We start from the raw sequence: 15,696 nt of genomic DNA on the forward strand, positions 1-15,696 counted from the left end.
GTATCTCTGTCACTTGAATGACGGTTCTGTCTGCTCTTTCTGATGAGCTTTCATATTCCACTAAATTGTTTCTCCATCTCGTGTTAACGATGAAGCTTCCTCCACTGATTCTCCCACTATCTGTACCTCTGTACTAGAATAGGCGTCCACTTGTGAGCTCAATGAGGCCTTCATTCATCTTATCTTCACCAAGGCCAACAATATCCCATTTAATCTTTTCCAGTCCCCGCAGTGCTGCTTCACTGGAGAGAGTCCGGCAGGTATAGGTAGGCAGGTTGATGTTTGAGTGACAACTGATGTTTAACTTCCGGGGATTCTTAGCACCCTCTGCCTCCATGCCGCCTTCCTGAATGCCGGCCTCGGAAGAATGAGGGCCATTGCTTTTTGCTGTGTTTCATATCTGGGGTTTGAGTCCTTACTTGTCATGCCGGCCTCATCTGCATGTTGGCGAGTACCTTTAGCCAGGTATATTGTTCAAGCTTTCATAGTCTTGTTAAAGCTTCCAGCACAAACAACACTATACATCTTCCTGAACACCCATTCCTACCTTCCTGCCATACATACATACATTAATACATTCAAATATTATATGAACGTTTTAATATTTGTGTGCGCACACAAATCGCTCAATTACTTTGTTCCCCAATTAAAACAGCCTCTGTAATAATAATAATTGTTTGTTCTTGTATAGCGCTGCTAGTTTTTACGAAGCGCTTTACAGAGACATTTTGCAGGCACAGGTCCCTGCTCCGTGGAGCTTACAATCTGTTTTTGGTGCCTGAGGCACAGGGAGATAAAGTGACTTGCCCAAGGTCAAAAGGAGCCGACATCGGGAACTGAACCAGGTTCCCCTGCTTCACACTCAGTGCCAGTCAGTGTCTTTACTCACTGAGCCACTCCTTCCCCTGCTTCACACTCAGTGCCAGTCAGTGTCTTTACTCACTGAGCCGCTCCTTCCCCTGCTTCACACTCAGTGCCAGTCAGTGTCTTTACTCGCTGAGCCGCTCCTTCGCCTGCTTCACACTCAGTGCCAGTCAGTGTCTTTACTCGCTGAGCCGCTCCTTCCCCTGCTTCACACTCAGTGCCAGTCAGTGTCTTTACTCGCTGAGCCACTCCTTCCCCTGCTTCACACTCAGTGCCAGTCAGTGTCTTTACTCACTGAGCCGCTCCTTCTCCTGCTTCACACTCAGTGCCAGTCAGTGTCTTTACTCACTGAGCCGCTCCTTCGCCTGCTTCACACTCAGTGCCAGTCAGTGTCTTTACTCGCTGAGCCACTCCTTCCCCTGCTTCACACTCAGTGCCAGTCAGTGTCTTTACTCACTGAGCCGCTCCTTCTCCTGCTTCACACTCAGTGCCAGTCAGTGTCTTTACTCACTGAGCCGCTCCTTCGCCTGCTTCACACTCAGTGCCAGTCAGTGTCTTTACTCGCTGAGCCGCTCCCTCTCCTGCTTCACACTCAGTGCCAGTCAGTGTCTTTACTCGCTGAGCTGCTCCTTCCCCTGCTTCACACTCAGTGCCAGTCAGTGTCTTTACTCGCTGAGCCGCTCCTTCTCCTGCTTCACACTCAGTGCCAGTCAGTGTCTTTACTCACTGAGCCGCTCCTTCTCCTGCTTCACACTCAGTGCCAGTCAGTGTCTTTACTCGCTGAGCCGCTCCTTCTCCTGCTTCACACTCAGTACCAGTCAGTGTCTTTACTCGCTGAGCTGCTCCTTCCCCTGCTTCACACTCAGTGCCAGTCAGTGTCTTTACTCACTGAGCCGCTCCTTCTCCTGCTTCACACTCAGTGCCAGTCAGTGTCTTTACTCGCTGAGCTGCTCCTTCCCCTGCTTCACACTCAGTGCCAGTCAGTGTCTTTACTCACTGAGCCGCTCCTTCTCTGTACAGCTGCATAACGTTTCTGTGCATAAAAGCAGTGTCAGGAGTATAAAGTGAAAGAGGCGTAATATCAAATACCATGTAACATCCAGGATTTAGTGTGTCTCGATCAGTGATTCCTCACTGGGAGTTCAGAAAACACTAAGGGGCCTCCAAGGGGTTCACCCCAAATAATCAGTACTGGAGGCTTCCAGGCCGTATAGATTGGTTCTGAGCCAGTGTGATGGCTGCACACTTGTCACTTACAGCAGGAGCTTCCCACAATGCTTTACATCCACAGCAGCAAGGCATTGTGGGGCGTGACTTTGGAAGCTCCTGCAGTGAGTGACAGCGATACCCCCCATGCTGCCTGCACACACTGAGGGGCAGCTTGGGTGATTATTAAGCATGTGTATGTAGTCACACACACACACTCGCACACAAACGTGTATATTTACATATACAGATGTGTAGGCGCCTATGAATAAATATGAATCTGCGTATATAATAATACATATGTATGTACACTATTAATGCATGTATGTGTTATTTCAATTGTTGGCTGCTGGATGTAGTTAGAACGACGAGCCATGTGCACGTTTCTGTATTAACGGGACCCTTCTCCTGTAAGGGTTTGTAGTCGGAGATCCTTGTTAATACATCGCCCAGAAGATGCCGTCCGTGGCCCGGTTGTGGAAGGAAACAGACTGCGTGATAACGTGGGGGCTGGGAGATTTCTGAGCCTGGCTGGTAAGTCCCTAATAAAGCAGCAACACTACTTATAAAACCTTTATTCCCCCTTCCTTATTTGTGTATGTGAAGCGTGTGACAATGTATTATTCTACATTCTTAGCTAAGCTGGCAATCGTGTGCTGCTCCTGTTATACATCTGTCACAATCCTGATAGTGTGCCTAACATAATGGCCGCCTTTCAGTTTCAATCAATCCTTCAGTCAGTGTAACTCAGCAGCTACAATGTATTCTTATATTACTAAGGTAACATTATCTATTGTTAGTTTGCAGCTCTAACTGCTGGGAACATCGGCAACAAATTATCACAAACAGGGAAGTGTTATATAGATCTTGCACTGCTGGGGAAGTGGGCTAAACCTGCTATAGGAATCAAAGGATGCTCAGTATATTAAATCTCAATAAAGCAGCAGACCAAGCAATATCCTATGTGTGGTGTTTTTTTAATAAATAAACCCAACTACGAGAACATACTTGTGCATTTCTTTTTAAAAACAACTCAGAATGACATTTTTAATGTATTATAATGTAACCAGCATTTTTTGTTTCTATAGCAACCATTTGCAAAGTCACATTCCCTTCCTCTTCTGAAACAGGCTTTGGCACGCCCTTTTTTAGCCCTGCCCTCTCTCTAGCAGTGCACCAATTGTATCGAGTGACTGCCTGGTCACATGATCTTCTCCACAGAACTTTGCATCTTTGGTCCTATTCTGCTGCACTGACAGCCATTTAGTGAACCCCTCGTGCCGATTCTTCTCCGATCGATCACAGAACGGATCGATCTGCAACTTAGCTAATTACTTATCAGTGTGCGGATTGTATTGATGCGCATATTAAAGCCGCAGTCCAAGCTGCCGATATTGTATTTGACATTTTTCTCCCTTTAATATGTACAGCATGGGGTAGAAATGTTTCACAATTAAATGTATAGGGCAGGGGCGGCCAGCTTCAGTCCTCAGGGGCTACCAACAGGTCAGGTTTTTCGGAATCAGTCGCTGCTTCAGCACAGGTGGCTTAATCAGTGGCTCAGTCGAAGCAGGGATATCCTGAAAACCTGACCTGTTGGTGGCCCTTGAGGACTGGAGTTGGCCGCCCCTTGGGATGGGGGCAGCTGCCTCTGGCAAGGTTTCATCTGATGGGGCCTTTCTCTCAGTCTCCCGAGCGCAGAGCCGTTCCAGCCGCCCAGCCATGGTCTCCGACGACCTCCCCGACCCGGAAGAGCCGCGCCCGCGCTCCTCCGCCGCGCTCCGCCCGGAAGTGGGCGGCGACTCTGGGGTGGAGGAGGAGGAGGGGGACGATTCCACCATCTTCTTGGCTTTTAAAGGGGACATTGGGGACACAGACTGCGCGCTGAAGCTGGACAAGATCATGCAGGGCGTCCCCGGCCTCATTAGCATGGGTATGACCTGTTAACCCCTTCAGGGATGGGAGTGCCTGCGACACATTGCAGAGCCGCACTGCACGAGTTACGTTACTTGGTGCTTCTCTCTCGTAGCCTTTCACTTGCACAATGTATTTCAAAGCATGTGGTGATATCAATTCTTATACAGCGCTCTCTTTCCTCCCCCGGCGCCCCACTCTCGCTCTCTCTTCTCCCCCTGCGCGCGCGTGCCCCCTCTCTCTCTTCTCCCCCTGCGCGCGCGTGCCCCCTCTCTCTCTTCTCCCCCTGCGCGCGCCCCCTCTCTCTCTTCTCCCCCTGCGCGCGCCCGCCCCCCTCTCTCTCTTCTCCCCCTGCGCGCGCCCGCCCCCTCTCTCTTCTCCCCCTGCGCGCGCCCGCCCCCTCTCTTCTCCCCCTGCGCGCGCGCGCGCCCCCTCTCTCTTCTCCCCCTGCGCGCGCCCGCCCCCTCTCTCTCTTCTCCCCCTGCGCGCGCCTGCCCCCTCTCTCTCTTCTCCCCCTGATCGCGCGCGCCCCCTCTCTCTTCTCCCCCTGCGCGCGCCCGCCCCCTCTCTCTCTTCTCCCCCTGCGCGCGCCTGCCCCCTCTCTCTTCTCCCCCTGCGCGCGCCCGCCCCCTCTCTCTCTTCTCCCCCTGCGCACGCCCGCCCCCTCTCTCTCTTCTCCCCCTGTGCACGCCCGCCCCCCCTCTCTCTCCTCTCCCCCTGCGCGCGCGCGCCCCCTCTCTCTCTTCTCCCCCTGCGCGCGCCCGCCCCCTCTCTTTCTCCCCCTGCGCGCGCCCGCCCCCCTCTCTCTCTTCTCCCCCTGCGCGCGCCCGCCCCCTCTCTTTCCCCCTGCGCGCGCGTGCACCCCCTCTCTCTTCTCCCCCTGCGCGCGCGTGCGCCCCCCTCTCTCTTCTCCCCCTGCGCGCCCCCCTCTCTCTCTTCTCCCCCTGCGCGCCCCCCTCTCTCTCTTCTCCCCCTGCGCGCCCCCCTCTCTCTCTTCTCCCCCTGCGCGCCCCCCTCTCTCTCTTCTCCCCCTGCGCGCCCCCCCTCTCTCTCTTCTCCCCCTGCGCGCCCCCCTCTCTCTCTTCTCCCCCTGCGCGCCCCCCTCTCTCTCTTCTCCCCCTGCGCGCCCCCCTCTCTCTCTTCTCCCCCTGCGCGCCCCCCTCTCTCTCTTCTCCCCCTGCGCGCCCCCTCTCTCTCTTCTCCCCCTGCGCGCCCCCCTCTCTCTCTTCTCCCCCTGCGCGCCCCCTCTCTCTCTTCTCCCCCTGCGCGCCCCCTCTCTCTCTTCTCCCCCTGCACGCGCGCGCCCCCTCTCTCTCTTCTCCCCCTGCGCGCGCCAGCCCCCTCTCTCTCTCTCCTCCCCCGCGCTCTGAGAAGCTTCCATATCACACTGTGACAGGCCTAACGTTTTTTTAGCCAAAAGATTAAACTTGCTGCCCAAACAAACTAGAAGAAAATATAGGCAGGAACTAAATGTCTCATTGAGCGTGTATCGGGCTTCTATGTTACTGCCATATGTTTGAGGCCCATCTGGGTTTATGAGCTGGCTAAGATTGTATTAAATACACAATGTATGGATCTGAGCCACAGGGTGACAGTGACTTATGTCAAGGTCACACCGAGCTAAAACTGGGGTCAACCACTTCAAAGGCTGTGTTATTACCACTGAGCCACTGTTTGTATCTGCTGTAGGCTCCAGCCAGCTGAAGGTGCAGAAAGTGGAGCCATGGAACAGCGTGAGGGTCACATTCACCATCCCGCGAGAGGCTGCGGAACGTCTCCGGCTACTCGCTCAGAGCAACAACCAACAGCTGCGGGACCTGGGAATTCTGTCTGTCCAGATCCAAGGTGCGAGGGCTGAGATTGCTGAGAACACACCGCTCCTACTCTCGGAGAGGGCCTAGAACACCCAGCTCCTACTCTCGGAGAGGGCCTAGAACACACAGCTCCTACTCTCGGAGAGGGCCTAGAACACACAGCTCCTACTCTCGGAGAGGGCCTAGAACACACAGCTCCTACTCTCAGAGAGGGCCTAGAACACACAGCTCCTACTCTCGGAGAGGGCCTAGAACACACAGCTCCTACTCTCGGAGAGGGCCTAGATCACACAGCTCCTACTCTCGGAGAGGGCCTAGATCACACAGCTCCTACTCTCGGAGAGGGCCTAGATCACACAGCTCCTACTCTCGGAGAGGGCCTAGATCACACAGCTCCTACTCTTGGAGAGGGCCTAGAACACACAGCTCCTACTCTCAGAGAGGGCCTAGAACACACCACTCCTACTCCATCGGAAAGTGACTAGAAAACACAGCTCCTACTCTCGGAGAGGGCCTAGAACACAGCTCCTACTCTCGGAGAGGGCCTAGAACAAACACAGCTCCTACTCTCGGAGAGGGCCTAGAACACAGCTCCTACTCTCGGAGAGGGCCTAGAACACACAGCTCCTACTCTCGGAGCGGGCCTAGATCACACAGCACCTACTCTCGGAGCGGGCCTAGATCACACAGCACCTACTCTCGGAGAGGGCCTAGAACACACAGCTCCTACTCTAGGAGAGGGCCTAGAACACACAGCTCCTACCCTCGGAGAGGGCCTAGAACACACAGCTCCTACTCTCGGAGAGGGCCTAGAACACACAGCTCCCAGGGCCGCAGTGACATGGTTAAGGGGTCAGTACCTCCTAGGGTCACAGTGTACTAATGGCAGTGACATGGTTAAGGGGTCAGTCCCTCCTAGGGTCAGTGTACTAATGGCAGTGACATGGTTAAGGGGTCAGTCCCTCCTAGGGTCACAGTGTACTAATGGCAGTGACATGGTTAAGGGGTCAGTCCCTCCTAGGGCCCCAGTGTACTAATAGCAGTGACATGGTTAAGGAATCAGTCCCTCCTAGGGTCACAGTGTACTAATGGCAGTGACATGGTTAAGGGGTCAGTCCCTCCTAGGGCCACAGTGTACTAATGGCAGTGACATGGTTAAGGGGTCAGTCCCTCCTAGGGCCACAGTGTACTAATGGCAGTGACATGTTTAAGGGGTCAGTCCCTCCTAGGGACACAGTATACTAATGGCAGTGACATGGTTACGGGGCCAGTCCCTCCTAGGGCCACAGTGTACTAATGGCAGTGACATGGTTAAGGGGTCAGTCCCTCCTAGGGTCACAGTGTACTAATGGCAGTGACATGGTTAAGGGGTCAGTCCCTCCTAGGGACACAGTGTACTAATGGCAGTGACATGGTTAAGGGGTCAGTCCCTCCTAGGGCCACAGTGTACTAATGGCAGTGACATGGTTAAGGGGTCAGTCCCTCCTAGGGTCACAGTGTACTAATGGCAGTGACATGGTTAAGGGGTCAGTCCCTCCTAGGGACACAGTGTACTAATGGCAGTGACATGGTTAAGGGGTCAGTCCCTCCTAGGGCCCCAGTGTACTAATGGCAGTGACATGGTTAAGGGGTCAGTCCCTCCTAGGGTCACAGTGTACTAATGGCAGTGACATGGTTAAGGGGGTCACGTCTGGGGGATTGATGTCGGGTGTTTTTTTTCCTCACCTGCCACACATGATCCCAGAATGATTGGTTACAGTCAGTGTGTGAGAACACTGGGAGCTGAGACCCGCGAGGCGGTTTCCTTTGCTCTGGCTGCTCCCTTCTGTCTGATATCACAGTGTTCAACAAGACTTTGGACAAGCAAAGCCCCCCCCCCCTCCCATTATTATTATCATTATTATTATTATTATTAGGTCTCTGACAAGGACAGGTTGGGATAAGGAGAAAGAGACCCCATGATTGATGACAAACACTAACCCCATTCAGAGAACCCCTTAGAAATAGACCGGGCCGCCTGTATGAGACTGCAGCCTTGTAGTCTGATCTCTCACCTGCCGAGTGACGATCCTTCCCCCCCCCCCCCCCCAACCTACAAACCTGGCGTTCCTCCTTTCCAATGTCCCTCTCCCCTCTCCCCGCCATATCTCGTTCCAGGGGAAGGTTCTATCAACCTGGCAGTGGCCCAAGCCCGAGGGCAGGAGGTGCGGATGAACGGGCCGATGGCCCCGAATAACGCCATGCGAATGGACGCCGGCTTCCCCATGCAAGTAGGAGCAGGTAAGTGAGCCTAGCAACCTGTCGGGAGTCGCATCCGATGGGAAGGAAGCAGCCCGAGTTACTGGGAGGGGTGCATTGTACTACTACTACTGCTTGTAGCATCCAACGTGGGGGGGTTTCCGTCGGGCTCGGTGCTGCGATGATGTAGGATATATATGTATGTATGTATGTATGTATGTATGTGTATATATATATGAGAGATCGCAATATAACTTCATGGTATAATGGCCTGTGCAGCAGATGCGGCTGTGTCACATGCAGAATCGGTTGGGTAATCCTATCGTGATACTGTGATATGTCGTAACATCTGGCTCAGGACCGCAGCTTCAGAGAAAGCAGCAGAGCGTTCGATGGCAAAAGGATCTCGGGAGCCCCCCTCCTTCCTCCCCAGAACATCACGTTGCCCCCTTCTCCTTACCCCACCCCCAAGCTCACTCTAATTTCCGTCCCAATGGGTAACCTAGGCCCGGGCGGCACCCCTCCAATGGGCAACCTAGGCCCGGGCGGCACCCCTCCAATGGGCAACACAGGGTGGTACGACAGGTGGGCAGGGTGGTACAACAGGTGGGCAGGGTGGTACGACAGGTGGGCAGGGTGGTACGACAAGTGGGCAGGGTGGTACGACACGGGGGCAGGGTGGTACGACACGGGGGCAGGGTGGTACGACACGGGGGCAGGGTGGTACGACACGGGGGCAGGGTGGTACGACACGGGGGCAGGGTGGTACGACACGGGGGCAGGGTGGTACGACACGGGGGCAGGGTGGTACGACACGGGGGCAGGGTGGTACGACACGGGGGCAGGGTGGTACGACACGGGGGCAGGGTGGTACGACACGGGGGCAGGGTGGTACGACACGGGGGCAGGGTGGTACGACACGGGGGCAGGGTGGTACGACACGGGGGCAGGGTGGTACGACACGGGGGCAGGGTGGTACGACACGGGGGCAGGGTGGTATGACACGGGGTAACAGACATACTGATAAAAAGCACAGCTGGAAAAGACCATTATAATTGGGAAAGGACTATTATATTTGGGCAGGTCCGGGTTTCCTGGGAGAAGGTGCAAGTGGTTTATCCTGTGGGTACCGAACTTAGAACTACGAAGAACTTGAACGGATCCCATCATGACTGTAGTTCTCTGCTCATAACGGAGATCTGCTGCCAAGACTTATGTATGATGAAAATGGCTTTCTGTCTGTCTCTGAATAAATACTGGGACAAAAAAATTCCCAGGACTGGGACTGATGACTGAGCCAACTGTGCTGAAGCTGGGACTGATTGTGTCACTAGTGCTGAAGCAGGGATATCCTGAAAAGGTGTCCTGTTGGTGGCCCTTGAGGACTGGAGTGGCCCCCCCCCCCCTAGCTTGTTTTACCCTCTGACCGCCATTAACGGGCTTTGCTTGCGTCCTTCAGGCCTCATCAGGATGAACAACCCTGCGTCTGCTATGCTGTCCCAGGGCGGTCACGTCTCTTCCGCCATGATGTCCGCGGGGGCCATCGCCGAACTGCAACCCAGGACCCCAAGACCCCCCTCCCAGCAAGGTACAGGAAAAGGAGCCCTCTCAAAAGGGAGGAGGAGCGGGATTATGCAATAGGAAGGCCAGGGCGGGAGAAGACAGTAATGATAAAATCATAGCAGTGACAGACGGGTGATGGGGGCGTGGGAGACGGGGCCGGGGGGTGACACGGGTGATGGAGACGGGAAGACGGTTGATGGGGGTGGGGGTGATGGGGAGTGAGAAGACGGGTGATGGGGAGGGGGAGACGGGTGACGGGGGGGGACAGGGAGTGCCACAATCTTACAGATCCACTTCTCTTTAAAAGGAGCAGTTCCCCCTAGTAACACGGGTAACGTGACCAGTGTCTAGGGAAGCGAGGAGTCACCGGAGCTGGAAATGGCGCTGTTCTGTTCTTGCGGACGCCCGGTTCCAATCCAATCTTAAAAAAAAAAAAAAGCGTGGTTAGTTAGGGGGGGGGGATTGCTGCTTTAAAGTAAGAACTGATGAAAAACAAAGACTTTCTCCCCTTTTGTTTGCGGAGAACAAACATTGCACAGCCCTTCAAGGTCAGCGGAGGTGGTGTCTCCGTGTTTAGCAGGCGAAGAATTTATTGGGGGCCCTGGGTTGCAAGGAACCTCTTGAATTGTAGGTAGGACCGCGACGTACGAGAAGCGGCAGAATTAGCGCACAGATTAAACACACCTCGAAGATCGGTAAACGGTGAAACAGGAAGGAAGCGGAAATAACAGCTGGAGATTATTTTGTTAGCGTTGGGAAAACTAGGCGGGGGTCCTGATTATTCTCAATTTATTTGTAACGAGCCAACAGTACAGGCCACAGCGCAGTACAAATGATGGACACTGGCACAGTAAGTAAAAGAGGGCCTTGCCAAGGGGTGTTTACAATCTAAAAATAATGTCATTCCCATTTCTAGTAGCCATATTGGTTGTGGGGGAAATGCAGGTTGAGGATATTGATACCTGTTGGGGTCAGATGAAATTGCTGTAGTGTGCAGAGCTTTGCTAATCATGGGTTTCTTTTTCCAATGAATCACAAGGGAAGGGAGAGTGATGGTATGGTCCTGTGGGGGGGAAGATGTGGATGTGGTACGAGAAGTTAGCAGCAGGGAACGTGCGCTGGTCTGTAATGGCGGTTGTAGTGATGGCAGGGAGAGGGTGTTGGGAAGATGCTGTCGTTCTCCATGTGTCCGTTTTTTATCTGCTTCCCGCCAGATGCCATGGACCCGTTGCTGTCCGGCCTAGCGGTCCAGCAGCAAGGTCACCCCTCGGGTTCCCTGGCGGCCCAGCTCCATCCCATGCAGACGGTCGCTGCCAACAGGCCCATGAACCCGGCCAACTTCCAGCAGTTCCAACAGCAGGCCCGGCTCCCCCAGCATGCGCAGGTGGTCTCGCAGGGCCTGCGCCCATCCTTTGCTGGGCCGTCCCAAGTCCCCGTGCCCTTGGGATGGAACCAGCTGGCGTCGGGAGCCCTCCAGCCTCCACCGGCTCAGGGAGGCATCGGGACAGTGGCTTCCAACCAAGGGTGGAAGAAGGCCCCGATGGCGGGATCCATGCAACAGCAGCAGCAGTTCCCTTCAAGACCCTCGCTATCCACAGTGCAAACACCGTCCCACCCTCCGCCGCCGTACCCGTTCGGAAGCCAGCAGACCTCCCAAGCTCACTCAAACTTCCCTCCAATGGGCAACCCAAGCCAGTTCGGCGCCCAGCCGATGAAGACCATGCAGGGCGGCGGGGGGACGCGGGTCTCCGTCCCACTGCAGCAGCCTCACCTGGCCAGCAAGTCCCCTGCCTCCTCTCCTTCCTCCTCCTTCCAGCAAGGCTCGCCGGCCTCCTCCCCCACCGTGAGCCAAGCTCAGCAGCAGATGGGAGTCCGGCCAGGGCAGGGCAGCGCCATGGCCCAGGGATACCAGCAGCAGCCGGTCAGCTCCCCCAACCGCGGGGCCATGATGGTGCAAGGCAGCGGCCCCGGCAACTTCATGATGCAGGGGCCACAGGGGATGCACGGCGGTATGTATATATATATCACCGCATCTCGCCGAGGGTGTACGCAGCGCCTTAAGGAAGGGGATACATGGGCACTGAATCACAATGCATGCAGCAGCCCTAAAACCAGGCGGGAATCCCTAACCCATAGAGCTTACAATCTGATTCAGCCCCTAGCTAACTAACCATTCTATTTCGGGCTCCGGGGACCCGTCGCGAGATACTGGTGAAGTTACCAGGATTACTTCCTGGCTTGTAAAGGGGATTTAAATGGCCGTCCAAATAGGGAGCCGCAAGCGATGATGCAACTTTCCTGTTGGCCTGCGATTTTGGCAGCCATTTTGTTTCCCCCGAGAGTGGTTTAAACTTGGAAACTTCGCTATAGAGCATGGTGCTGGGATAGTGTATCTATGCTGAGGAAGTGTGTGACTGCCTTCCGTGTGTAAGGATCACCCAGTCTGCCCCCTCTCCCTGCCTGCGCTGAAGCCTCAGGTTTCGTCCCATCTCTTGGTCATTCCCATATTCAGGGTCCCCTCATGTCTATCCCAAGTACCCTTTCAATTCCTGTACTTTGTCAAACTCTCTCCCCTCCCCCCACCTCTGCTTGGAAGCTGTTCCATGGACCCACTACTTTTTCAGTGAAGGCCTTTCTCCCATTTCTTGTGCCCTCTCTCACTGGAAATCTTAGAAATCGGGCACAGTCTCAGTACTTTTGGAGCCACTAGGGGGTGTAATAAAATATAAGCCACACATAGGATGAAGGGGTTTAGTTGTTAACCGCACCGCGCTCTGCGCCGGCCCCGCCCGGCAGCGAACGAGTAAGAAAGATTAAGGCAGCGGAATATATATATATATATATATATATATATATATATATATATATATATATATATATATATATATATATTAGTGCTCATTTGCATGTCATTTCCCAGAATCCCTTGCTGCAGTGGAAGTGCTGTAAGCTGGGTGACAATGGGGAAAGACAGGGTTGCAGACCTGTCTAAGACATGCAAATGAACATACAGTAATATTTACAGTGGCTTTATGCTTTACTGTGGAGGGTTTTTGTCACTTTTTTTACCCACCATAACCTTAACGACAGTGGTGATTACCTAGTCTAGTCTCAAACCTGCTTGCCATTAAGACCAGCCTCGCACTGATGATACCCATCAAGGTTGAAACATGTATGTGAGTGGGTCTAATGGCTTTGCATCTCATCCCAGCCTCTGTCTAAAAGCTGGCTTTAAAACAGCATGCATTGGCTTGAGGATTGGCTTGTGTAATATGAGCTTGAGACAAAAAGTGACACTGTGTGCTCATTTGCATGTCATTTCCCAGAATCCCTTGCTGCAGTGGAAGTGCTGTAAGCTGGGTGACAATGGGGAAAGACAGGGTTGCAGACCTGTCTAAGACATGCAAATGAACATACAGTAATATTTACAGTTGAGATATATATATATATGAGAGAGAGAGATATATCAGTAGCGCCACTCGTGAAACAAAGTGATATATATATATAACAGTGCAAATATTGTGTATAATATTGATAAGAATTATAATATAATTAACAATCTAGCAATATAAAAAACCATGAATGTGAAAAAAAGTAATAAAAAAATGAGAAATGAAAAAACGTGCTAATAATAATAGTTACATATAACAAATAAGGAAAAAAGGACAAAAAAATAGAAGAAAGTCCAACCCTTAGTACAAGTCCAATAAAAGTTCAGATATAGAACAAAATGATGCTCAGGGATAGACGGCTGCTCTCAGAAGGAATAACCAATTCCAGCAGGAAACTATAGAAAGAGAAGAACAGAGAGCGCACGTCCCATAGTGTAAAACAGGACATTTAATCAATAATAAAGAGAGGACAAGGGGATTAAGGACACTCACAAAAGTACAAGATAAAAAGGCAGTTTGTGATATAATCACCACCAGCAAAGCAACAGCGTCCTGGAACACATCAGTTGACGCTGTTGCTTTGCTGGTGGTGATTATATCACAAACTGCCTTTTTATCTTGTACTTTTGTGAGTGTCCGTAATCCCCCTGTCCTCTCTGTTTTATTGATTAAATTTACTGTTTTACACTATGGGACGTTCTTTCTCTCTCTCTCTCTCTCTCTCTCTGTCTGTCTCTCTGTCTCTGTTTTATTGATTAAATTTACTGTTTTACACTATGGGACGTTCTCTCTCTCTCTCTCTCTCTCTCTCTCTCTCTCTCTCTCTCTCTCTCTCTCTCTCTCTCTCTCTCTCTCTCTCTCTCTCTCTCTCTGTCTGTCTCTCTGTCTCTGTTTTATTGATTAAATTTACTGTTTTACACTATGGGACGTTCTTTCTCTCTCTCTCTCTGTCTCTCTGTCTGTCTCTCTGTCTCTGTTTTATTGATTAAATTTACTGTTTTACACTATGGGACGTTCTTTCTCTCTCTCTCTCTCTCTCTCTCTCTCTCTCTCTCTCTCTCTCTCTCTCTCTCTCTCTCTCTCTCTCTCGTAGTACAGTATAGTATATTAAAGCTTTCAGTGTTAATGGATGACTCTGGGAAGCTGCACCGTTGTCTCTCTCTGTCTCTCTGTCTCTGTCTCTCTCTCTCTCTCTCTCTCTCTCTCTCTCTCTCTCTCTCTCTCTCTCTCTCTCTCTCTCTCTCTCTCGTAGTATAGTATATTAAAGCTTTCAGTGTTAATGGATGACTCTGGGAAGCTGCACCGTTGTCTGTCTCGTGCGGGGTTGCGCAACTCCAGTCCACGAGACCTACCAACAGGTCAGGTTTTCAGTGTATCCCTGCTTCAGCACATGGCTCAGTCAATGACCAGCACCTGTACTGAAGTGGGGGTATCCTGGAAACCTGACCGGTTGGTGGCCCTTGAGGACTGGAGTTGCCCCACCCCTTGTCTAGTGTGTACAGCTGCGTCCCCGAACCCTTATTACCCTGTGCTCCCGCTGCTAGAAAATATCAGCCCCCGAACCCCTAATGACTGAATCTTATCAGCGACCCCTCAGACTGTCGCTATCAGACTGTGTGAGCGGTCCCAGGCAGTGTGGTGTCCTGAGCTCGTGCGGGGAACACACGCTTAATAATCCCCCCAAACTGTGCCTCAGTGTGTGCAGGCAGCATGGGGGGGTATCGCTGTCACTTTCCACAGTCACGTCCCACAATGCCTTGCTGCTGTGGGTGCAAAGCATTGTGGGAAGCTCCTGCTGTGACAGCGATACCCCCCACGCTAAGGTGCAGTTTGGGGTCTTACTAAGGTCGTAGACCCACACGGGCTCAAGACCCCGCTATACTGCCTGGGAGCCGCCATTGTCCTTCACAAACCCCTAACGGTTCCCGAACCCCCTTTAGGGAATCACTGGCCTGGAAACATGACTATAACAATCAGCCCCACGCCCCTTGTATGCGTGTCTGCCCCACGCCCCTTGTACGCGCGCCTGCCCCACGCCCCTTGTACGCGTGCCTGCCCCACGCCCCTTGTACGCGTGTCTGCCCCACGCCCCTTGTACGCGTGCCTGCCCCACGCCCCTTGTACGCGTGTCTGCCCCACGCCCCCTGTACGCGCGCCTGCCCCCCGCCCCTTGTACGCGTGTCTGCCCCCCGCCCCCTGTACGCGTGCCTGCCCCCCGCCCCTTGTACGCGCGTCTGCCCCACGCCCCCTGTACGCGCGCCTGCCCCCCGCCCCTTGTACGCGCGTCTGCCCCACGCCCCCTGTACGCGTGCCTGCCCCCCGCCCCTTGTACGCGCGTCTGCCCCACGCCCCCCTGTACGCGTGCCTGCCCCCCGCCCCTTGTACGCGTGTCTGCCCCCCTCCATACTCGCTGTGACGGTGTTTTGTCTTCACTGTGGTTCAGGGGTCCCCAAACGCGCCCCACCCGGTTTCGCAGCGGGGCAGGGAAATGCAAATTTCCTGCAAGGCCAGGCCCCGCCCACTGCGGCAGGATCGCCATCGAACGGCGGAGCTCCCCAGCAACAAGCAAGTGTCAGTGGGCAGGCAACAGGTATTCATCAACTGGATAGGTGTCTCCAGGGTCATTAGGTCACTTTGGTCCAAGGACGGACTGAACATTTAGCCCATTAAACACGTCCCTGTCATTAGGTCACTTTGCCCCTACG

The 15,696-nt window shown here is 53.4% G+C and overlaps 1 protein-coding gene across 4 annotated transcripts in view; it reads left to right on the forward strand.

The window, feature by feature from the left end:
• Positions 1–15,696, forward strand: part of NCOA6 (nuclear receptor coactivator 6) — a 57,540-nt gene that overhangs the window by 13,653 nt on the left and 28,191 nt on the right. The window contains exons 2-9 of one of the 4 annotated variants that reach the window (XM_075581930.1): positions 224–266; positions 2,486–2,604; positions 3,758–4,003; positions 5,674–5,829; positions 7,956–8,078; positions 9,496–9,624; positions 10,814–11,608; positions 15,435–15,581. In XM_075581930.1, the coding sequence (XP_075438045.1) occupies positions 3,793–4,003; positions 5,674–5,829; positions 7,956–8,078; positions 9,496–9,624; positions 10,814–11,608; positions 15,435–15,581 (1,561 nt within the window). In that variant the 5' untranslated portion in view covers positions 224–266; positions 2,486–2,604; positions 3,758–3,792. The remainder of the gene's footprint in view (positions 1–223; positions 267–2,485; positions 2,605–3,757; positions 4,004–5,673; positions 5,830–7,955; positions 8,079–9,495; positions 9,625–10,813; positions 11,609–15,434; positions 15,582–15,696) is intronic. The other 3 variants (XM_075581929.1, XM_075581931.1, XM_075581932.1) reach the window with 3 other exon arrangements.

Source organism: Ascaphus truei, unplaced genomic scaffold, assembly GCF_040206685.1.
Source record: "Ascaphus truei isolate aAscTru1 unplaced genomic scaffold, aAscTru1.hap1 HAP1_SCAFFOLD_1709, whole genome shotgun sequence".
NCBI classification, from domain to species: domain Eukaryota; kingdom Metazoa; phylum Chordata; class Amphibia; order Anura; family Ascaphidae; genus Ascaphus; species Ascaphus truei.